Source organism: Aethalodelphis obliquidens, unplaced genomic scaffold (assembly GCF_003676395.1).
Source record: "Aethalodelphis obliquidens isolate GAN/ISIS:26980383/991018 unplaced genomic scaffold, ASM367639v1 scaffold5, whole genome shotgun sequence".
Classification (NCBI taxonomy): domain Eukaryota; kingdom Metazoa; phylum Chordata; class Mammalia; order Artiodactyla; family Delphinidae; genus Aethalodelphis; species Aethalodelphis obliquidens.
In genome coordinates, this window is record NW_020837949.1 from 13347385 (window position 1) to 13370882 (window position 23498).

Sequence of the window (23498 nt, forward strand, 5' to 3'; positions counted from 1 at the left end):
ACTTCCCTGGTTGCGCAGTGGTTAAGAATCCGCCTGCCAATGCAGGAGAGATGGCTTCGAGCCCTGGTCTGGGAAGATCCCACACACCGCAGAGCAACTAAGCCCATGGGCCACAACTACTGAGCCTGCGCCCCTAGAGCCCATGCTCTGCCACAAGAGAAGCCACTGCAATGAGAAGCCCGCATAATGCAATGAAGTATAGCCCCCGCTCTCTGCAACTAGAGAAAGCCCGTGCAGCAGCGAAGGCCCAACACAGCCAAAAATACATAAATAAATAAATTTATAAAAAAAAAAAGAAAAGAAAAGCCTTCCCTGATGATCCTATCTAAATGAATGAATAAGTGAATACATTCACTGATGCCATCATTCTAAGACTGTGGCCCATTTAGACTGTACCCAGAAGAAACTTTTTCTTAAAAAGACAAACAAACAAACAAAATTCTGTTTTTTAACCAAATAAGGCTAAGGAATTGTTTTTTTAATTGATTTATAATATCATGTGAGTTTCAGGTGTACAGCACAGCTATTTACGTATATATATACACACACACACATATATATATGCTTTTTTAGATTCTTTTCCCTTATAGATTATTATGTAATATTGAGTATAGTTCCCTGCGCTATACAGTAGGCCCTTGTTGGTTATCTATTTTATACATAGTAGTGTGTATCTGTTAATCCCAGCCTAGGGAATTCTTAAATTCATTCTCAGCACCCATTTCTTAGTCTGGACTCAAGAAGTCTTCTGAAATAGATAATTCCTACGGAGATTAGGCTGCCCTCTCCAGCCTCTGTTTCCTAGAAAGCTTGGTTTCACTAGGGCAGAAGAGAGAGTAGCATTTACTCTAACGGTTAAAACACACACACACACACGCACACACACACACACACACACACACACACACACACACACCCACACACACACCCTAGAAAGTACAGGTTAAAGCAGATAAGATTTTTCTAACTTCTTGGTATTTTAAATGCTTACTTTTCTCAAAACTAGTTGATCTTTTTCCCACCCACCCCTAGGGCTGTCCCTGGGCCTTTTTGTACTTTTGGAGATTACAGCTCACACTCCTAGCAAGGGCAAGAATGGAAACTGGAAACATTATTAGCATTTTTTTGCTCCCTGCTTAAAAGAAAGCCCTCAAACTGCAAAAGCTATTTGGTCTGCACAAAGGCTTGGGGGTGTGGGAATGCCGAAGGGCTGAGACACCAGGCCATTTAAAGAGGAGGCACTGAGTTTGCTACAAGTTTTCCTAATTTTTTTCCTAAGACCTTAGCTCCTGTCCTTTAGAGTGGGGGAGGGGAGCTTCACACTAGGGTAAACCAGCACAAACCTAAATTTGCATGCATTCCTGCATCTACCCGTTGGTTTATCTATTCATTTGTTTACTCAACAAAGATTTTGGGCCAGGCAGTGAGCTAAAGCTGAGGACAAAGAGCTCCAAGCATTATGTGCAGATTGTGGGAGGGGTAGGGCAAAATGTTTAAGGTTAAAAATAAAAATAACAGGATTTTAAAAATTAGACAATCAGATTCTAAATTTCATATGTAAAAGATAAAGTGAGAACTTTTCTGGAAAAAATAGTAGGATGGCACTAACAGATATTATATACCTTCAATAATATACAGCACTGGGATTTAAATAAACAGAACAGAAAGTTCACAAACAGACTTGAGTATAAGAATTTAATATGGGACTTCCCTGTGGCGCAGTGGTTAGGAATCTGCCTGCCAATGCAGGGAACACGCATTCGAGTCCTGGTCTGGGAAGATCCCACCTGCTGCGGAGCAAGTAAGCCCGTGTGCCACAACTACTGAGCCTGTGCTGTAGAGCCCACGAGCCACAACTACTGAAGCCCGCTGGCCCAGTGCCGGTGGTCCGCAACAAGAGAAGCCACCGCAATGAGAAGCCCGCCCACCACTCTGTAACTGAAGAGAGCCCGTGCAGCAATGAAGACCCAATGCAACCAAAAATAAATAAATTTCTTAAGAAAAAAAAAAGAAATGAACACTATTAAAATTTTTAAAAAAAGAATTTAATATGCCATAAAGATGGCATCTCAAGTCAGTGGAGAAAAGATGAACTATTCAATAAATGGTGTTGAGGCAACTGGGTAACCATCTGGGAAAAATCAAAGCTGTCACACCTAACACCTTGTGCCCGGACAAATTACAAAAGGATCATAAATTTAAACGTAGTAAATCAAACCATAAAATTACTAGGGAAAAAAAAAAGGGGGTGAATACTTTAATAACCTTGGGGTGGGGAAGACTTTTATAACTATGATACAAAATCCAGAAAACATAGAATTAGACTGCATCTTAAAAAAAAAAATCCACATGGCAAAAATCACAAGGAAAATCAGAACACCAACAACAAACTGAGAAACATATTTGCAGTTCATGAGAAACAAAATGCTAATTTCCCTAATTCCGCTTACAAATGATCTAAGAGAAAAATGGGCAAAGGTTGAGAATAGACAGAAAAGGAAATAAAGTGTCTCTTAAACTTATGAGGATTAAGGGGAATGGCAAATAATTGTAAATCAACTCTACTTCCATTTAAAAAAAGAGAGAGAGGGGAATTCCCTGGTGGTCCAGTGCTTAGTGAAACGGGGGTGGGGTTATGGGATCCTGGGCAAGGAAGCCTTTTTTTGTCCCCCGTTTCTTGTAGGCAAGACTCCAGCCTCCTTGACCTTTCCTGAGTTCCAAAGGGCAGATTCGAACAGTTGCTAATCAAAGGAGGAGCTGCCGAGAAACCACCCGAGGCAAGATTAAAGGGAGCAGAGAAGCCCATCAAATCAGGAGACCCTGAGACCCTGCACACACCCTCATCTTGTCAGCAACCCCACCTTTGAAGTATTGTTATAAAACTCCTCCTCAAATCCTCTTGGGTTGGCACACACATTTTTTTGAGGCAGGAACCTTGTGTGTTCCCATTTGCCTGGCAAAGCAATAGTGTCCTTTACTACTTCACCCAAAACTCTGTCTCCCAGATTCGACCCGGCACCGGTGCGATGGAGGATTCTGGCTAAAGCAATTTAACAGGATTCTTGCTAAAATTGGATGCAGAGATGAACACGGAAGTCCAAAAATTGAGGCCTCATTGTAAAGTTCAGGGGAGCCTGAGTAGAGTTTAGTCAAAGAATCTTTGTCATGACCTCCTCCCCGCCCTCTTTTTTTGGCTGCCCTGCACGCTTGTGGGATCTTAGTTCCCTGATCAGGGATCGAACCCCGGCCCTGGGCAGTGAGAGGCTGGAGTCCTAACCACTGGACCACCAGGGAAGTCCCTGTCAGGCCCTTTTCTACTTTTAAAAAAATGTTTAGTCACATGATTGTATTATTATAAAAAAAATTATACAAAGGAAAAATTAACACAGCCTCTAATACAAAATAATTCATAAATTGTTGGAGAGGATACTTACACCGAAGAAGGCAGGGAACCACTGACCTATGTGAAAATACAAAGTGTTTTTACAGAGACCAAATCATTATTTGAACCCCCTTTGGAAAGAAAATAACAGGAAGATTAATATTGGTGCTTATTGTGTGGACTAGAATTCACACAGTAAGGTTTTCAAGGTTGTTCCACAGAGTGCAAAGTAGATCTGCCCACAGCAATAGAATCCACAGCAGCTTGGCACGATGCTAGCCTTATCTCTTATACTTTCTTTAATTTTGTAGCACTCGGCACAGACCGACAAGTGGGATTGCATCTTGTCTGTAGTCTTCCCTTTTACATTAAAAGCTTCCCGTAGGGGAGAGCCTGACTTCCAGTACCGGCTGGGGAAGGAACACTAGCCCCACAGCTACAATTCCTCAAGCTTCAAGCTCTGCTCTGTCACTCATGGGCTGTGTGATCCTGCACAGCATCTCTGCCTGTCTCTTCAACTTCATCTGCTCAGATTCATAGGGGCAAAATAATCTGTGCTTGCTCAACTTGACAAGCCTGTTGTGAGACTAGAACTAGACAAGGAGGTGACAGGCCTTTGAAAAGCATCAGTATGATTCTGATGTAGGGTTGCCAGATAAAATATAGGAGGCCTAGTTATATTTGAAGTTCAGACAACGAATGCTTTAAGTATAAGTATATCCCATGCAATATTTGGGATATACTTACACTAAAACTCGATTTGTTATTTATCTGAAGTTCAAATTTAACTGGGCATCCTGTATTTTCATATGCTAAATCTGGCAACCCTGTTTTAACATCATATAACAACATCAATGGAAACAATAATAAATACTTACCTAGCAGTTACTACACCTAGGGACTGTTTCTTGAGGCTTATATATATTAACTCATTTAATACTTATAAGGAAGGTGTACCACTGGCCTTATTTCACCAGTGAGGAGACTTAGGCAGGAACTTGCCCAATGTCACCGGGCTACTATGTTCAGGCACTAAAGTCCGCTCATGATTCCTATGTAACCTGGCTGTTTGGGTAGCATGGGTCCAGCAAAATCAAAATCACTAATAAATATTTTGTGAGGGAAGAGGTAAATGGATTGCCTTGTGCTGAACTTTTCTCCCAGAGAAAGGGATGACTCTGTTTATTTTGTTTCCCTATAATACAAAACATCATTATTCCTATTGGTATGGATGGTGAGACAAGGCGTAGTAATTTTTCTAACAACAGAGAATTCTTTCATCCATTGCTCACATATTATTGAGCACCTACTATATGCCAGACACTGTACTAGGGACTTGGGATACATCTGAACAAAATAGGTAAAGATTCCTGCCCTCAGGGAACTTATATTCTAGCTAGGAGAGATAGACAATTAAAAAATAAATAACAAGAAATTCTATAGTAAATTAGAAGGTAAATAGTATGCAATAAAGAAGAATAGAGAGGGACTTCCCTGGTGATCCAGTGGTTAAGACTCCAGCTTCCACTGCAGGGGCATGGGTTCGATCCCTGGTCGGGTAACTAAGATCCTGCATGCCAAAAAAAAAAAAATGAAAGAAAGAAAAAGAAAGATGGAGCGGAGTAAGGGGATTAGGAGTGTAGGAGGGTGGGGTGAGGTGGTGAGGAAACGTGTTGCAATATTTTAAAAGGCAGTCAGAGGAGAAATTGAGATTTGAGAATTTCTTTTTCTTAATTGTTTTAATTTTTAAATTAATTTTTAAAAATTTATTTGTTTAAATTATTTTTCACTGCGTTGGGTCTTCGTTGCTGTGCGCGGGCTTTCTCTAGTTGCAGTGAGTGGGAGGCTACTCTTCGTTGTGGTGCGCGGGCTTCTCATTGCGGTGGCTTCTCTTGTTGCGGAGCACGGGCTCTAGGCACACAGCCTCAGTAGTTGTGGCGCACGGGCTCAGTAGTTGTGGCTCGCAGACTTAGTTGCTCCGTGGCATGTGGGATCTTCCTGGACCAGGGCTCGAACCTGTGTCCCCTGCATTGGCAGGCGGATTCTTAACCCCTGTGCCACCAGGGAATCCCTTAATTAATTTTTTATCGGAGTATAGTTGATTTGCAATGTTGTGTTAGTTTCTGCTGTACAGCAAAGTGAATCAGTTATACATATACATATGATAAATGGAATATTGCCTGCCATTATCAGTAAACAAAGGATGTCACAGTCATCAGCAGTTGCAGCTCACTAGGCTGCGCTGGTGATCCCTGAGGGGACTCAGGAAGGAAAGAATACCTGCCATCTAGCAGCCATCAGACTGCAGCCACTCCCTGCGGTGAGCCCTGAGGAAACTCAGGACGTGAAAACACAGGATACTGGCCCCAGACAGCTGAGGTGCATATCAAAGGAATGATTTCAGTGAGCCCAACTCTTGCATCTTCCCATACATAGAAAAATGTTAAATTCCTTAACTTGAGATATCTGGTTTTCTTTTATTAACAGTAATCTTTTGTTCCTACTAACTTCCCTTTGTTACAAAAGTATATATCCCAGCTCCCCTCCTCTCCTCGGAGCAATTTTCTCAGGGTTACTTGAGACGCTGACTCCCGGGCTTGAAGTCCTAAAAACTCCAGCTGAATAAAACACAACTCTCAATTTTTAGGTTGTGAAGAGTTTTTTAGTCAACACATTTATCTACTCTTTTTAGGAGTCTTTTCTCATATAGGTCATTACAAAGTATTGAGTAGAGTTCCCTGTGCTATACAGTAGGTCCTTATTAGTTACCTGTTTTATATATAGTAGTGTGTATATGTCAATCCCAATCTCCCAATTTATCACCCCCAGCCCCGAGATTTGAGAATTTCTGGTTGAGTTTTGGCAAAAGCTTGGAGGAGGTAGCCAAGGAAATGTCTAGATGATGAGGTTGTGAGAGTGTGACTTGCGTGTTTGGGTCAGCATGAAACCAAGTACAAATCCTTTCCCTGCCCCCAGTTTCTTGTTTATAAGCTTCATTCAGCCTCCTTGATATTCCCTGAGTCCCAAAGGGTGGATTCAAACAGTTGCTAATCAGGGAAGGGAGGGAATACAGAAACAAAGAAGGAGTAGTCAAGAAACAATAGTGAAACCTCGGGGCAGGGTCCTGGTTCTTCCTGAAGGAATGTACATAACAATATCTTTGAGTTCTTCTGCAGGAACTAAGGTCCCCACCCAGGTGGAGGATGGTAACTTCCGCAACTTCGGGCTGAACGCTAGATTCCTGGAGCACCGTCCAGTTACCTCACCACCAACCAGTCAGAAGAAAGTCACACACCTTGCAGCCCTCACCCCTAATTTTGCCTATAAAAACTTCTCCTTGAAAACCATCGAGGAGTTGGGGTTTTTTGAGCCACCCGTTCCCCTTGCTTGGCCCTGCAATAAACCTCTCTCTGCACCAGACTCTGATGTTTAGGTCTGTTTGGCCTCACTGTGCCTCGGGCACACAAACTTGCATTTGGTAACAAGCTTGAGGTCAGAGTTCCTGGAGAAGCGAAAAAGGGGCAGAAGAGAGATGAGGTCTGTAGATGGGGCCTAGTAAAGCCTTACCCTGATTGAAACCCTCCTTGGAGAACTTGGAGCAGAGAAAGTCACTTTGGCTGCAGGGCTGAACAGGAAGATCTAAAATTCAGAGCTCAGCTTGGCTGGGCACATGGGGTCTCGGGGACAGTCTGGGTTCCATCCTCAATCCATCTTAAAGTTGAGGCCCAGGGCCTTTCCAGGTGTATCTCTGTGACTCAGATCTTTTACCATCTCATGTGACTGCTCTGAGGGCCCTGAGCTGAGCATCACTGCTTCCAGGTGAGGGCAGCAGTGAGGAGACAAAAAGAATCCATACTTTACAAGAGGATTTTTCTAAAATAGAATTGTTTTAAATGACCCTCTTTCTTAACATAAAAAAGTTTCAGTACTTCCTTTCCTACTCCCACATTTTAAAAACACAATTTATCACTTGACTGTGTTAAAAAGGAGACAGAAGGCCCAAAATGGAGTCACTTGTGCTAAACCTCACATCACCAAACCAAGACTTAATGCCTAGCCTGTTGTCTCAACCCCCCAGGAATGTAACCTTTAACCAGTCAACCTGGAATTACCTGGTCAGCACTAGGTGAGGTGATAATGACCAGTAGTCCCCTTCTGTTCTTTTTGGGAGAACAATGCTTTCTTTGCTAATAAGTTCCTTTTTCTGCCCCCTTTCAGCCTTTAAAAGCCTTTCCTTTTCTACAGCTCAGTGCAACTCCTTTCTAGATGTCCAATTAATGAATTGTTCAATAAAGCCAATTAGATCATAAAATTGACTTGGTTGAAATTTTGTTATTTAACAACAACAGATAAACCCTAACAGATAAAGACTACCAGGGACACACCTGTAGTCCAACAAAGATTTATTAACTTGCCACTGCAGGGGAGGCCACCCAGGAGCGGAATGTGGGCATCTTGGAAAGGGGAATAGGGAGGGGCTTCTCACAGGGTTGAAGCTCTTTTTGGGTAACAACACAGCAGAAGAGGAGACCAGCTCTGGTTTGGGGTGCTGTCGTGAGGTGGGGCAGTTTAGAAACTGGGTGTCTCATAAATCTTCTTTGGGAGGTCAGAGGGAGAAGTGAAAGTGGGGCTGGGAAGGTCTTTAGCAAAAAGCTGTGATTACTCAAAAGGGGATTGTTAGTCATTTTGCAGTCATGGTGTGGCCTTGGGTGAAACATTGTTTTCTGTTGGCTTTGCCACTGTCCTTGTTTGTGTCTGTTGGGTACATTGTGGTCTGATTATCAGTGGGGTGGATTTTCACTTTCTCAAGGTAGAGAGACTATAGAAAAGCAAATTTAAGGGCTCATGAAAAACTGCTCAGGATTTAATATGCAGCATCTGTGTGGACCATGGGGTTTAATCAGAAAGTAGGATTAAATACTTTTTAATGTTCTTAGTTTTAGAAATAACTCTTAGAAGCTGGGATATTTCAGACAGCTTTTGTTATTCAATATCTATTAAGTTAAAACTGTAGTGTGAAGCACAGTGGACTCTCATTTAATTTTCATAATCGTCTCTGGGGTAGGGAGTTATTTTTAAATTATTATTATTATTTTACAGATGGAAAGCAGGAGACTAAGAGGTAAGTTAACTTACTCAAAAACACATTGCTAGGAATGGGAGAAGCCTGGAGGTAATGGAGACAAGCTGACTGCAGAGCATTTGCTTAGCCACCATACTATTCTCTTGGGTTGAGAGATCCCACCTCTGATGGGAAGAATAAGAGAGAACATTTATTAAGTGTTTAGTCTGTCAGGCACTAAGCTCAGTGATTGCCACACATATATAAACCTCACCACAACCCAATGTGGTGGGGCCTACTCTCACCCCCATTTGAGAGATCAGGAGACTGAGGCTAGAGAGAATGGGTAACCAGCTCAAATTCGTACAGCTAGTAATTGGTAGAGCCAGGGAAGTCTGGATTCAAACCCAGGACCCCAATCCCACTACGCCTCTCCACTGCATCAGCCTATGCTGGGACGCGTTCCTCTAAGTCAGTGCCCTTGAAATGAGGACTTTGGTTCCCTGGATGTGGAGCCTGGGGGCAGTAGGTGGGGGGGTGGGCCTCACCTGGGGTAGCCCGCCCTCGCCCCGCCCCTCCAAGGCGGGGCTGCCTCGCCCACCAATCAGAGAGCCCTGGGGGCGGGCTGGGGCGCTCGGGCTCCGGCCCGCAGTGCTAGCAGCGAGATCGCTCTGAGACGCGACGCGGGGCAGAGGGGAACGAGCGGGCGCCTCAGTGTCCTTCTCCACCCCTCGCCTTGCCGCCTTCTCCTCCCCGCAGCCGGACCGGAATTATGTGATCCCGGAAGTTCCGGCGCCATTGCTGTGTGGGATAAACAGTAATGGCGGAGGCTGCAGCTCCCGGAACAACAGCCACAACATCAGGAGCAAGAGCGGCAGCGGCGGCAGCGGCCTCCCCCACCCCTACCCCCACAGTCACCTCCCCGTCCCTGGGGGCGGGGGGCGGGGGAGGCGGCAGCGACGGCAGCAGCGGCGGCTGGACTAAACAGGTCACCTGCAGGTGAGACGCAGCGCGGCCGGCGCCGGGCGCGGGGAGGGGACCGAGACCCCGGAGGAAGGGGCGGGCGACCGGCCGGAGGTGGGAGGGGAGCCGGCGTTTCGTAGCCGCCGCCGACGGTGCTGCTGCTGCTGCCGCCGCCGGCGCCGCCGGCGTTCCTGTCCCCGCGGCCGCCGCGGCCTCGCCGCCCGCGCTGCGTCAACCCCCGCCGGCCGCTGAGGCTCGGGCGCGCGCGGCCTCGTTGCGGAGCCGCCGCACCGCCCGCAGTCTCCCCGCACCCGGCGGAGCGCGCAGCGCGCACGGGGAGAGGTAGGATGACTCCTCCCTCCTTATTGTCGCCGGAACCCCCAGCCCCTGCCTCCAGCTCGCCGTTTCGAGAAGGAGGTTGGCGGTGTCTCCTGGAGCCAGCCGCCTCCCCGCGACCCTGCCTGGCCGGGGAGCGCCGCCGCGGGCCCCGGCGAGGGGGCTTGGCTGCCGGGCCCCGCCGCCGTGTCATCCGTTTGTAAAGTCTTCTCGGGTCTCTCGGCCCCCGCCCCACCTGGAGCAGGAGCTTTGGTTATTTCTTCTTTGTATGTTTATCGAGGTTGGCGGTTCTGAGCTTTGTCTTAGAACCGAGTGCCGGGCCGGGGTCGTCTCCTCCGCCTTAAATTTGACGAGCTGCCGTTACCGTGCCCCGGCTAAAGGTATCATCTCTTGGAAATCCACGCATCTTACTTAAGGGAGTCGAGGAGCTCGTCGCTCCCAAAGGAGAGAGATTTTGTTTTGGTTTGGGATGTCGGATGAAAATGTTTGGAAAAAAAATAAGTGATTAGTGGAGGACGGTTATACTGACGTGTGCACGCCTGTAAAAAATTATCGAGCTGTACGTTTAAGATTAGGGCATTTAATTGGATGTTGTACTTGGATTTTTAAAAAGTGATCAGTAAGCGCCTAGAAGCTTTTGTTTTTCAATCGGTTGAAAAAATCAGTTGAAACGCCCGTTTTCACTTAGGTAGGGTAATTTAATTTATATGTAAATGTTTGAAAATATTCTTAATATACAAAACTCACTTCCCTGGTATTAACAGCGAGAGTGAAGCGTTCTCAGTGCTTAACATGATACATTTAAGGCATGAATGATAAGTTTAATTAAGTTTATTTTCAATAACGGGATGTAGAAAGCATAAAAGCCGTTTTAGGTAGCTTCTTTTATCAGTGATCTGTAGATCCTTAGAATACTTGTGCAGTATCCCAAAGAATGAGAATTTTAAAATTCCTATTAATGGAACCAATTATTTGAGTCTGTTACTTCTCTTTTATCTACAATGTTACAGTTGATATGTATGTGCTGGTTGACTCTTTTAAAAATAAAGGGACTAGGGGTTTCCCTGGTGGCGCAGTGGTTGGGAGTCTGCCTGCCGATGCAGGGGACACGGGTTCGTGCCCCGGTCCGGGAAGATCCCACATGCCGCGGAGCGGCTAGGCCCGTGAGCCATGGCCGCTGAGCCTGCGCGTCGGGAGCCTGTGCTCTGCAACGGGAGAGGCCACAGCAGTGAGAGGCCAGCGTACCGCAAAAAAATAAATAAATAAAAATTAAAAATATAAAAATAAAGGGAGTAGTGTAACCTTTTACATTCCTGAATTTTCTAGCCATTCATCCTGCAGTTCCAATCTATCTATACACAGACTAATCTTCCTTTAATATGTGGGTTCTTTAAGAACTCTATTCAGTGCCTTGATTTTACACAGACTGTGATCTCAATATAGTTTAGCCTTGAATACCCATCACTAACTTGACATTACTATATATTACTTGTCTCATTACTATCCTGTTGCGTCTGTATCTGAGCTCAACTCATTTCTGCCCAGAATGCGTTATCACTTCTACACTTTACTTTCCCCTCTGTTAGGCACTTTTCCCTGATCTACTTCTCCTTTTCTACTTCCTCACCAGTGTCACCAGAATTCAGAACAGCTCACCAGACTAATCATTCCTTTTTGTCTACCTTTAGGATCTTTGAGTTTCTGAAAGATCCCAGATCGATCCTGGACCAGTGGGAGTTCCTTGCCCATGAACCAATAGATTTATATATTTAAGGAATTTACGTAGCTGAGTAATATTTCTAAGAAGCATTATGTATCAGATACAGGCTTAGATATGCTGTTGTTTTTGTTTTTCATATAAAGCTGTCTATAGCTTTTGCTTGAGACAGTTATCCAAAAAAGCACAGGCTAGTTGATGAGTCTTGGGTTTTAATATTTGATATTGTTTTCAGTTGTTCTAAGTAGTAACACGATCTCCTGTTAAAAAATCTTTCTTCCTTTTGAATAGGGGAATACCAAATATGATATCTTCATTTATTTATTGTAAGCTTTGAGCTTTCTGAGAGCAGGGGCCCTGTTTTGTTTATCATTGTATCTGTAGGGCTTTACTCAGTGCCTGGTATACTCAGTAAATGCTTAAATTGATCTTGATAAATCCACACCTAAAATTACCCACTTTGATATGTGCTTGTAAGATTCCTCTGCTTTCGTTAAGAAGTGGACGACCCTTGTAAATCAGCAAAGACAAAGGACTTAGTAGAACATGTGTATATCTTTCTGGGACTACCTCATTCAGTTATTCAGTAAATAAGCATTAGTGCTTACAACGAGAGACATAGAGCTAGATGTTGAAGAAAATGCAGAAATGCACTGTATTATAAATATTTTCATTGTGTTTGATAGCAAAATCTCCTTTGAAGAGAATTCAAGATAGTGTTCTAGTTTGTGCCTCTTCCCCTCTTTATATCTAGGAATTTGACTAAGGCCGTTTTCTTCACCAAGGGTATAATCCTCTTAGCTGTTTGGATGTTATAAATTTGTTTTTGGTTGCTCAGAATCATCTGTATTTTCTTGTTGGTTAGTAATTGTCTAAATATTTCTCTTGAAATTCTGTCATTGTGTTTATCTTCGCGGCCTTTAAGGAAAACCTAGGTATACTTTTCCCAAGGAACTGTGTTATGCTGCCCCCACCAGGCCATTTTGATATCTTTTATTAGAATTTAGTGCTGTGAACTAGAAATGCTATTGCTTCTTCTAGTTTTCTTGAGTGTTGGGGGTTAAAACAACAAAGTCGTAACTTGCAGGTTGTAATTTTGAACTTAGACAATGTTTTATCAGAGTGCTTCTACAATGGTAGACGAGTGTATTGAAATAATACACAAAAACCAAGTGTTTTTTCATTTTGATTTTTCAAAAACTTTAAGTGTAGTGTAAAAATGAAGGAAATTTTTCCGGAAAGTCTTTATCCAAGTGCTGTGATATCCACAGTAAAATTTATTGCCTTCAGACTTTAGTGTTTTTTGAAGGGATGGCATTGAAAAAGTTATTCAGCCCAGGGAAAGAGAAATTAATTTGCTACTGGCACTGTGATTCCCCATGACACCTAGTGTCTTCTACAGTTTTTACTGAACACATATCTAAGTATTACGTGTACAGGTACTATAGAAGATAAAAAGCAGAATAAACTATAGTTCTTAAACACCAGGAATTTACAATCTAGTTTGAGAAATAGGGTACATGTACTTATCAAGAATTAAGTAACAGAGTAAACAGTGTCACAGCAGATTAAGTGATTAAGTGCCAAATTAATTAATATTCTGTAAATCCCCAGACAGGTTGTTATGACGCCTAGAAGTACTTTGAGGGTATTGGGTGGTTCTCTTACACCCTCACAAGCTACTGTTGGGGTTTCTTATATATATCTTGGTAACCATGCTTACGTTTCCAAGAGGTACAACAGTCGGGGATTCTAGTCAGTTGTATTTGTCTTTATTAGTGGACAATGTCTGATTGGAGTCATAGAATCTTCAAGGTGGAAGGAACCATAGAAATCATATGGCCCAGCCTTTAACTGAAGGCAAGCTCAGCCTGGACACTGGCATTAAGGTGAATTTGGATAATGACTTTTTGGTGGTGGCATTTAAAAAAGAAAATGGGGAGAAATTCTTGGGAGAGTTGCCTTTCTTCCTCTTTAGGTTATAACTTACACTATCATGTCATAATCTCTTAGACATGGATTGGCAAGAAGGGATTTCACTGTGAGGACTGTTTATACCAACAGTGTTAATATCACTGAGAGACAAAAGGCAAGTAAAACAAACCAGAAACCCAGACCATATGTACCAAACAACCATGTAAAATAATGCTTAGTATTTGGCAGTAACTAATTAGGGCTTGTATTCTAGTGTTTCTGTTGATTCTGCGGTATCAGGTGATTTGTGTCTGCTTGAATTCCTTTGGTGATGCTAGTTCTGGACCTCAGGAGCTTATTTCATTGCTGGATAGTTCTAGTTCTCGGTCCTTACGCTGAGCCAGGTTTATGATGTAGCTTCCCACATGTATTGACTTTGCCAGGAATAGTGCTGCCAAAGGCTATTCCTTTGTCTTCTGGCCAAACTACTCCAGTTACTTAAAATCTTCTTATGGCATGACATCTAGGTCTCTTGCTTTTCTTATCCGATTCGTTAGTGTGTACCTCTTACAGTGTGTGGTTGGAAACAAATGTAGTCAAGGCAGAGAAGAGATGTGGAAGGGGAGATGGGGAAATGAACTCAGTGCCAGCAAAGACACTATGCAGCTGCTACTGCACACATGGAGGGGTTTTTTTGTTTTTTTTTAAGTTCTTAAATCTGAAAGAGTGGCGAAACTAAGGCAAAATAGCTTTACTGAGGGTCACAAAGCTGGAATTTAAACAGTCTTCCCAGTTCTTAAACTGTGTGCTTTTTATTACTACCTGGATCCAAACAGTTGACTGCTGCTGCAGCCCGATTGTATTAACTGTTCTGGTGGCTGCATCCACTGCTGGCTCTTGAAACTTGGAATCAACTGAAGTCCCTAGACGTAAATGTAATCAGCTGGCCCAGACACGTCACCTGGAAGAAGGCAGTTTAATGTAGTGTTTTAAAATTTAAATTTAATTCTGACATGTCCTTGTTTCAGATCTTTAAGTGGTTTCTTACTGCTTTAAGATAACTTGACTTAAAAGGCCCTGCAGAATCTGTTTCCCTAGCCTTCCAGCCTGTCCTCCCCTCTGTTCTCTCCATTCTTGGTCATTGCTGTATTATGCTCTTGGTCAAAAGGTGCCAACAGGCCATGCTACACTGTCTTGGGCCAGTGACTCTGAGTTTTACTCTTTCATTTTGGATTCTCGAGAACAGTTTTTACTATCATGGATGTCAGAAAGTAATAGTGGTGTGAGGTGTTGCACAAGTGTTGAGGAAGAGCATCCTGCTGGACATTGAAATGCAGGTGTCAGGGAGCTGAACTCCTTGGAGTAACGGCTCTGCAATCTCCAGGGGCAGGTATTTTATCAAGCCTTAAAACTGTATCAGGGGCTTCCCTGGTGGCACAGTGGTTGAGAGTCCGCCTGCCGATGCAGGGGACATGGGTTCATGCCCCGGTCCGGGAGGATCCCACATGCTGCGGAGCGGCTGCACCCGTGAGCCATGGCCGCTGGGCCTGCGCGTCCGGAGCCTGTGCTCCGCAATGGGAGAGGCCACAATGGTGAGAGGCTCGCGTACCGCAATTGAAGGTATAGACAGCTTTGTCTTGTGTTGAGAATTGTGAAAGTTCCCACTGGGGATGGGACAGTAAGCAACTGTATTCAAACAGTGAGACACTTTGAAATGAATAAGCAATTACCAACTGTGGATACTTTTTTTGTGTGTGTGTGGATACTTTTATAGATACTTTGAAGCATGATTATACTAGTGGTGATTACAATGAAATTATTGACTTGTTGGGTTGTTGGGTTTTTTTAAGTGTTAATCTGTTCATTTATACAGTCAAAAAGTACCTATTGGCTCAAGTGGTTTAACTCAAATTTGTGTTATGTGGTGCTCAGACAGCTTCAAAGCTTGCAGAAAGTTGCCCTGTAGTTGAGCAAAAGTTCAGACCTAGTTAGATTAAGTTAAACCTGATAATAGTTGAAATTAGGTTAATTATAGTTAGAATTTGACTTCCTATTACTATATTCTTATGTTTTGTTACAGACTGAAACCCCAGGGTAGTTCAGGATCTTCTCGATAATTATAACTGTTCCACCAAGATGTTAACATTTTTTCTTTCTGTGTCACATAGAAGGTATACATGCCAGTCATTTTTTAAAATTAATTAATTTATTTATTTTTGGCTGCGTTTGGTCCTCGTTGCTGCTCGCGGGCTCTCAGGCCACTCCCTGTTGCGGTGAGCTGGCCTCTCATTGCAGTGGCTTCTCTTGTTGTGGAGCACGGGCACCAGGAGCGTGGGCTTCAGTAGTTGTGGCACGCAGGCTCAGTAGTTGTGGCTCTCAGGGCTCCAGAGCGCAGGCTCAGCAGTTGTGGTGCACAGGCCTAGTTGCTCTGTGGCATGTGGGATCCTCCGGGACCAGGGCTCGAACTTGTGTCCCCCACATTGGCAGGCGGATTCCCAACCACTGCGCCACCAGGGAAGCCCCATGCCAGTAATTTGAATAGAACCTTTCACATTTCAATTTGGGGCAGGCTTCTTCAAGGCTCCTTTAGGTAAATATGAGTCTCTTTTCTATATATCCTTCAATCCAGTGGACAAGTGGAGTGTACTTAATGCTATTTTACCTTCCTTCTCTAGATAATTGACACACCCAGGAGGTAGGCACTTTTTCCTTACTCTGGATCAGCTGTACATAGATGCATATTTGGGGCAGTTAATGGTTTGCCAACATGAAATTTTCATAACTCTACTCAGGAGAAAGAGACCAAAGTCAGTGATGGGAGGGAGGATGCAAGGGGTGGTGGTAGTTCTACCCACTTTACAAGATCAGGATTATCTACAAAAAAATAAAGCCCCTTATCACTTCCCTGATCCACCTAGTTACTTACAGATTGCTGCTTGGCCGCCCCCCCCCCCCCGCCCCATTTCCAGTTTAGTTGGTCTGAGGTGAGGTCTCAGAAGTTGCACTTGTAGCAAATTCCCAGGTCCTCTTAGAAACTGAGTCATTCTCTGATACTTAGTTTTTGGAAACTGCTAGATAGGTACACATGTTCTCCTTCAGAACAAGAGTCTGCTAAATGAAGGACGGAAAGTGATTTCCCTTTGCCTCTACCTTTGCAACAAATTTTACTTGTATTTTCACATGTGGCTTTTAAAGAATTAAAATGGTTTCTCAAAGAATTGAAACATATACAGTAGTCTGACCCGTTCAGGTTTACGTTGTTTCTTGCTTATCTTTGATTTTTTTGCAGATAGAGCTGCCATTATGGCTGAAGTTAGTGGAAAACAAGAAGCTACCTCTGTAGGACTGTAAAATGAGAGCAGTAGTCAGACTTAACCCGTAGAGACAAGATTAATGATGACCTCAAAGTTTAAATTGGTGTCTGTATCTATAAGCAACCTTCCTGTAGTACCATCATGGATAATTTTATGGTCATACAGTCTAGTTCTACTTTCTTTGTGTTCATTTCTCATGTTTGTGTAGATAGACTATAACAGTAGAATAAAGTACTAGTATATAGTGCTCCTGTGTTATTAGAATATATTGGTCATGAATTCTTTGAGTACTGACTTATAAACCAACTTGTGGTTCTTTGTCTCACAGGTATTTCATGCATGGGGTTTGTAAGGAAGGAGATAACTGTCGATACTCACATGACCTCTCTGACAGTCCATATGGTGTAGTGTGCAAGTATTTTCAGCGAGGGTACTGTATTTACGGAGACCGCTGCAGGTAAGAATTTGTTTCCAATTCAGTTTTGTTCAGGGGTGGATGGAGAGGTTGGCAGAAAAAAATGAGAGGAAAATACATAATTCCAACAACTTTGTAAATAATAGATTTAAAATAGTCCTTTTTTTTTTTGCCATGCCTCGCAGCTTGCAGGATCTTAGTTCCCCAACCGGCGATTGAACCCGGGTCATGGCAGTGAACGCACCAAGTCCTAACCACTGGATGGCCAGCAAATTCCCTAAAATAGTACTTTAAAAAGTGCTCATTAGAAATGTTAGCACACTGACATCTCTCTCTTGGAGGGAATGTATTACATTTAAAAAATGAGTTTATGATACAGTCCTAAATTTAAATAGTGCCTGAGGAGCAACTTAGGAGCAAACCTAGGAATAGGGTGTGGTGAAGGCATGTTTGTTAATGGCATCTCCTCTTAAAGACCAAGAATAAGGTTCATATTTGACCAGTTGGGACTAGTTTCAGTTCTCTATTAGTATGAATTATGGAGAGAAAATGAGATCATAGGCATTTGGAACAGTGTATTAGGTTACTAGTTAAGAGGGCTTCTCATTCCAACTAAACTTTCATAAACCACTTGAGCTCGCAAGACTAAATTTTAAGCCAAGATTTACAGAAAATGCTTCAGAACAGTCTCTAGTATCTATCTCAGAACGTGGAAAATCAAGAGGGATTAGTTATTAAGTAATCTCTATAATCATTCATTGAATTGGTATCATAATCCTGTTAAATTGCAATTCAGCAGTAGTGGGTTCTGTGGGTTCTGCTAGCAATTGGGTAGAGCTTTGCTTCTCTTTCTCTTTTTGGCCGCACTGCGCGGCACGTGGGATCTTAGTTCCCTGATCAGGGAACAAACCCATACCCGCTGCAGTGGAAGTGCTGAGACCTAACCCTGGACCACCAGGGAAGTCCCAGTTAGAGCTTTTCTTTATCTTCTCAGTTTAGAAAATATCTAAGTGTATTAGTTATCTATTGATGTTAAACAAGTTACCCTGAAATTCAGCAGCTTGAAAATCGTAAACATTTATTATCTCATAGTTTCTGGAGTCTGGAATCTTGGCGTGGCTTAGCTGAGTGGGTGGTTCTAGCTTGGAGACTCTCAAGAGATTGCAGCCAAGATTTCAGCCAGAGCTGCCATCATCTGAAGTCTCAATGGGGGCCGGAAGACCACTTGGAAGGTGGCTCACTCACACATCTGTTGGTGGGAGGCCTTAGTTCCTCGCCTCGTGGACATTTCCCTAGGGCTGCTTTAGTGTCCTCACACTAACTTGTCCCCAGAGTAAGTGATTCAAGAGAGACAGCAAGGACGAAGCCACAATACCTTTTTATGATCTAGTCTCAGAAGTCACACACTGTCACTTCCACTATATTCTGTTTATTACAAGCGAGTCACTAAGTCCAGCCCACTTTCAAGGGGAAAGAAATTGGCCTCCACCTGTTGAAGGGGGGAGGACTGTTAAAGAACTTTGGGCATATTTTATTTTATATATTTTAAGGTTTTTTAAAAAATTTATTTAAAAATTTCTTTTTGGCTGTGTTGGGTCTTCGTTGCTGTGCGCGCTTTCTCTAGTTGCAGTGAGCGGGGGCTACTCTTTATTGCGGTGTGCTGGCTTGTCATTATGGTGGCTTCTCTTGTTGTGGAGCACGGTCTCTAGGCACGTGGGCTTCAGTAGTTGTGGCATGACGGCTCAGTAGTTGTGGCTTGTGGGCTCTAGAGTGCAGGCTCAGTAGTTGTGACACACAGGCTTAGTTGTTCCGCAGCATGTGAGATCTTCCCGGACCAGGGCTCTAACCCGTGTCCCCTGCATTGGCAGGCGTATTCTTAACCACTGCGCCACCAGGGAAGTCCCAGGCATACTTTAAATGATCACACTAGGTAAGATATTTTGACAGTGTCATAGCCAATTTTAGCATCCTGTTATCAGAAAAGAATTGTGTCAGCTATTGGGTTCAAATGCTTAGAGTTCAAAAGACTAAGAAATTATTGACGGGTGGGATATTGATGTTAGGCTATCTCACATCTGTTTTACTTAGGAAATCTAGTAAGGGTAGAGAAGAAATACAAGATTCTTTCCATGTGACTGTAGGAAGGATCCCAGAAATGGAACCCCTGGTATCTGAGTTTAGTGGTCATTTTGCTCTCTGCTGATTTTTTTCATTGCAATATTGCTAGAAGGAAAAAACTGATACGACACTCCTCAAAAAAAACACCCAAAACTAAAAAACCCAGATATGTCTTTTGTAGTCAGTCACAATATTAAAAAGGGCAATAGGTGTTAGAAATCCATCCCACTGTGAATGAGCGATTCTTTGTAGTAGGATGGTCTCTGCAAGATTTTTTAAAAAAAAATCTTTATTAGAGTATAATTGCTTCACAATACTGTGTTAGTTTCTGTTGCATAACAAAGAGAATCAGCCATATGTATACACATGTCCCCATATCCCCTCCCTCTTAGCCTCCCTCACACCCTCCCTATCCCACCCCTCTAGGTTATCGCAAAGCACCAAGCAGATCTCGCTGTGCTAAGCTGCTGCTTCCCACCAGCCAACTATTTTACATTTGATGGTGTACATATGTCCATGCTACTCTCACTTTGCCCCAACTTTGCCCTCCCACCCTATCCATGTCCTCAAGTCCATTTTCTATGTCTACCTCTTTATTTCTCTCCTGCAACTAGGTTCATTAGTACCTTTTTTTTTTTAGATTCCATATATATGCGTTAGCATACGGTATTTGTTTTTCTCTTTCTGACTTAACTTCACTCTGTATGACACACTCTAGGTGGATCCACCTCACTACAAATAACTCAGTTTTTTTAACGGCTGAGTAATATTCCACTGTATATATGTGCCACATCTTCTTTATCCATTCATCTGTTGGTGGACAGTTAGGTTGGTTCCATGTCCTGGCTATTGTAAATAGTGCTGCAATGAACATTGTGGTGCATGTCTCTTTGAATTTTGGTTTTCTCAGGGTATATGCCCCGTAGTGGGATTGCTGGGTCATATGGTAGTTCCAGTTTTAGTTTTTTAAGGAACCTCCATACTGTTCTCCTTGGTGGTTGTATCAATTTACATTCCCACCAATAGTGCAGGAGGGTTCCCTTTTCACCATACCCTTTCCAGCATTTATTGTTTCTAGAGTTTTTTTTTTTTTTCTAGATTTTTTGATGATGGCCATTCTGACTGGTGTGAGGTGATACCTCATTGTAGTTTTGATTTGCATTTCTCTAATAATTAGTGATGTTGAGCATCTTTTCATGTGTCTCTTGGCTATCTGTACGTCTTCCTTGGTGAAATGTCTATTTAGGTCTTCCGCCCATTTTTAAACTGGATTGTTTGTTTTTTGATATTGAGCTGTTTGTATATTTTGGAGATTAATCCTTTGTCTGTTGTTTCATTTGCAAATATTTTCTCCCATTCTGAGGGTTGTCTTTTCGTCTTGTTTATGGTTTCCTTTGCTGTGCAAAGCTTTTAAGTTTAATTAAGACCCATTTGTTTATTTTTGGTTTTATTTCCCCGAACTCTAGGAGGTGGGTCAAAAAAGATCTTGCTGTGGTTTATGTCAAAGCGTGTTTTTCCTATGTTTTCCTCTAAGAGTTTTATAGTGTCTGGTCTTATATTAAGTCTTTAATCCATTTGTAGTTTATTTTTGTGTATGGTGTTAGGTAGTGTTCTAATTTCATTCTTTCACATGTCCAGTTTTCCCAGCACCACTTATTGAAGAGGCCGTCTTTTCTCCATTCTATGTTCTTGCCTCCTTTATTGTAAATTAGGTGCCCATGTGTGTGTGGGTTTATCTCTGGGCATTCTATCTTGTACCATTGATCTATATTTCTGTTTTTGTGCCAGTACCATACTGTCTTGATTACTGTAGCTTTGTGGTATAGTTTGAAGTCAGGGAGCCTTATTCTTCCAGCTCCATTTTTCTTTCTCAAGATTGCTTTGGCTAGTATAGTCATTTTCCATATGTGTTTGTGTTTCCATATGAATTGTAAAATTTTTTGTTCTAATTCTGTGAAGAATGCCATTGGTAGTTTGATAGGGATTGCATTGAATCTGTAGATTGCTTTGGCTAGTATAGTCATTTTCACAATATTGATTCTTCCAATGCAAGAACATGGTATATTTCTCCATCTCTTTCTGTCATCTTTGATTTCTTTCATCAGTATTTTATAGTTTTCTGAGTACAGGTCTTTCACCTCCTTAGGCAGGTTTATTCCTAGGTATTTTATTCTTTTTGTTGCAGTGGTAAATGGGAGTGTTTCCTTAATTTCTCTTTCTGATTTTTCATTGTTGGTGTATAGGAATGCCAGAGATTTCTGTGTGTTAATTTTGTATCCTGCAACCTTACCAAATTCATTGATTAGTTCTAGTAGTTTTCTGGTGGCATCTTTAGGATTCTCTATGTATAGTATCATGTCATCAGCAAACAGTGACAGTTTTATTTCTTTTCCAATTTGTATTCCTTTTATTTCTTTTTCTTCTATTGCTATGGCTAGGACTTCCAAAACTATGTTGAATAAGAATGGCGAGAGTGGACATCCTTGTCTTGTTCCTGATCTTAGTGGAAATGCTTTCAGTTTTTCACCATTGAGTATGATGCTTGCTATGGGTTTGTCATATGTGTCTTTTATTATGTTGAGGTAGGTTCCGTCTTTGCCCATTTTCTGGAGAGTTTTTATCATAAATGGGTGTTGAATTTTGTCAAAAGCTTTTTCTGCATCTATTGAGATGATTATATGGTTTTTATTCCTTAATTTGTTAATGTGGTGTATCACATTGATTGATTTGCGTATATTGAAGAATCCTTGCATCCCTGGGGTAAATCCCACTTGTTCATAGTGTGTGATCCTTTTAATGTGTTGTTGGATTCTGTTTTCTAGTATTTTCTTCAGGATTTTTGCATCTGTGTTCATCAGTGATATTGGTCTATAATTTTCTTTTTTTGTGATATCTTTTTCTGGTTTTGGTATCAGGATGATGGTGGCTTCGTAGAAGGAATTTGGGAGTGTTTCTCCCTCTGCAGTTTTTTGGAAGAGTTTGAGAAGGATCTCTACATGTTTGATAGAATTCGCCTGTGAGGCCGTCTGGCCCTGGACTTTTGTTAGAAGATTTTAAGTTACAGTTTCAATTTCATTACTTGTGATAGATCTGTTTATCTTTTCTAATTCTTCCTGGGTCAGTCTTGGAAAATTGTACCTTTCCAAGAATTTGTCCATTTCTTCGTGGTTGTCCTTTTTATTGGCATGTAGTTGTTTGTAGTATTCTCTTATAATCCTTTGTATTTCTGCAGTGTCAGTTGTGATTTCTCCTTTTTCATTTCTAATTTTATTGATTTGCGTCCTCTCCCTTTTCTTCTTGATGAGTCTGGCTAAGGTTTTTCAATTTTGTTTATCTTCTCAAAGAACCAACTCTTAGTTTTATTGATCTTTACTACTGTTTTCTTCATTTCTATTTCATTTATTTCTGCTCTGATCTTTATGATTTCTTTCCTTCTACTGACTTTGGGTTTTCTTTGTTCTTCTTTGTCTAGTTGTTTTAAGTGTAGGGTTAGATTGTTTATTTGAGATTTTTCTTGTTTTTTGAGGTGAGATTGAATTGCTATAAATTTCCCTCTTAGAACTGCTTTTGCTGTGTCCCATAGGTTTTGGGTCGTGGTGTTTTCGTTGTCATTTGTTTCTATGTATTTTTTAATTTCTTTGATTTCTTCAGTGATCTCTTGGTTATTTAGTAGCGCACTGTTTAGCCTCCATGTTTTTTGGGGTTTTTTTTTTGCAGTATGCGGGCCTCTCACTGTTGTGGCCTCTCCCGTTGTGGAGCACAGGCTCTGGACACGCAGGCCCAGCGGCCATGGCTCACGGGCCCAGCCGCTCCACGGCATGTGGTATCTTCCGGGATTGAGGCATGAACCTGTGTCCCCTGCATCGGCAGGTGGACTCTCAACCACTGCGCCACCAGGGAAGCCCGCCTCCATGTATTTTTGTTTTTTACAGTTTTTTTCTTGTAATTGATTTCCAGTCTCATAACGTTGTGGTCAGAAAAGATGCTTGATATGATTTGAGTTTTGTTAAATTTTCCGAGGCTTGATTTGTGACCCAAGATGTGATCTATCCTGGAGAATGTTCCATGTGCACTTGAGAAGAAAGTATATTCTGCCACTTTTGGGTGGATTAATATCAATTAGATCTGCCTGGTCTGTTGTGTCATTTAAAGCTTGTGTTTCCTTATTTATTTTCTGTTTGGATAATCTGTCCATTGGTGTAAGTGGGGTGCTAAAGTCCCCTACTATTACTGTGTTACTTTCGATTTCTTTCATGGTTGTTAGCATTTGCCTTATG

At 42.3% G+C, this 23498-nt stretch overlaps 1 protein-coding gene across 3 annotated transcripts in view; it reads left to right on the plus strand.

Moving 5' to 3' along the window:
* The first annotated feature begins 9104 nt into the window (after nt 1–9104).
* The window catches only part of MKRN1 (makorin ring finger protein 1), a 28981-nt gene continuing 14587 nt past the window's right edge, over nt 9105–23498 (plus strand). Inside the window, exons 1-2 of one of the 3 annotated variants that reach the window (XM_027101728.1) lie at nt 9106–9443; nt 17017–17145. In XM_027101728.1, the coding sequence (XP_026957529.1) occupies nt 9265–9443; nt 17017–17145 (308 nt within the window). In that variant the 5' untranslated portion in view covers nt 9106–9264. Of the gene's footprint in view, nt 9444–9636; nt 9750–17016; nt 17146–23498 lie in introns of those variants that run through there. The other 2 variants (XM_027101730.1, XM_027101729.1) reach the window with 2 other exon arrangements.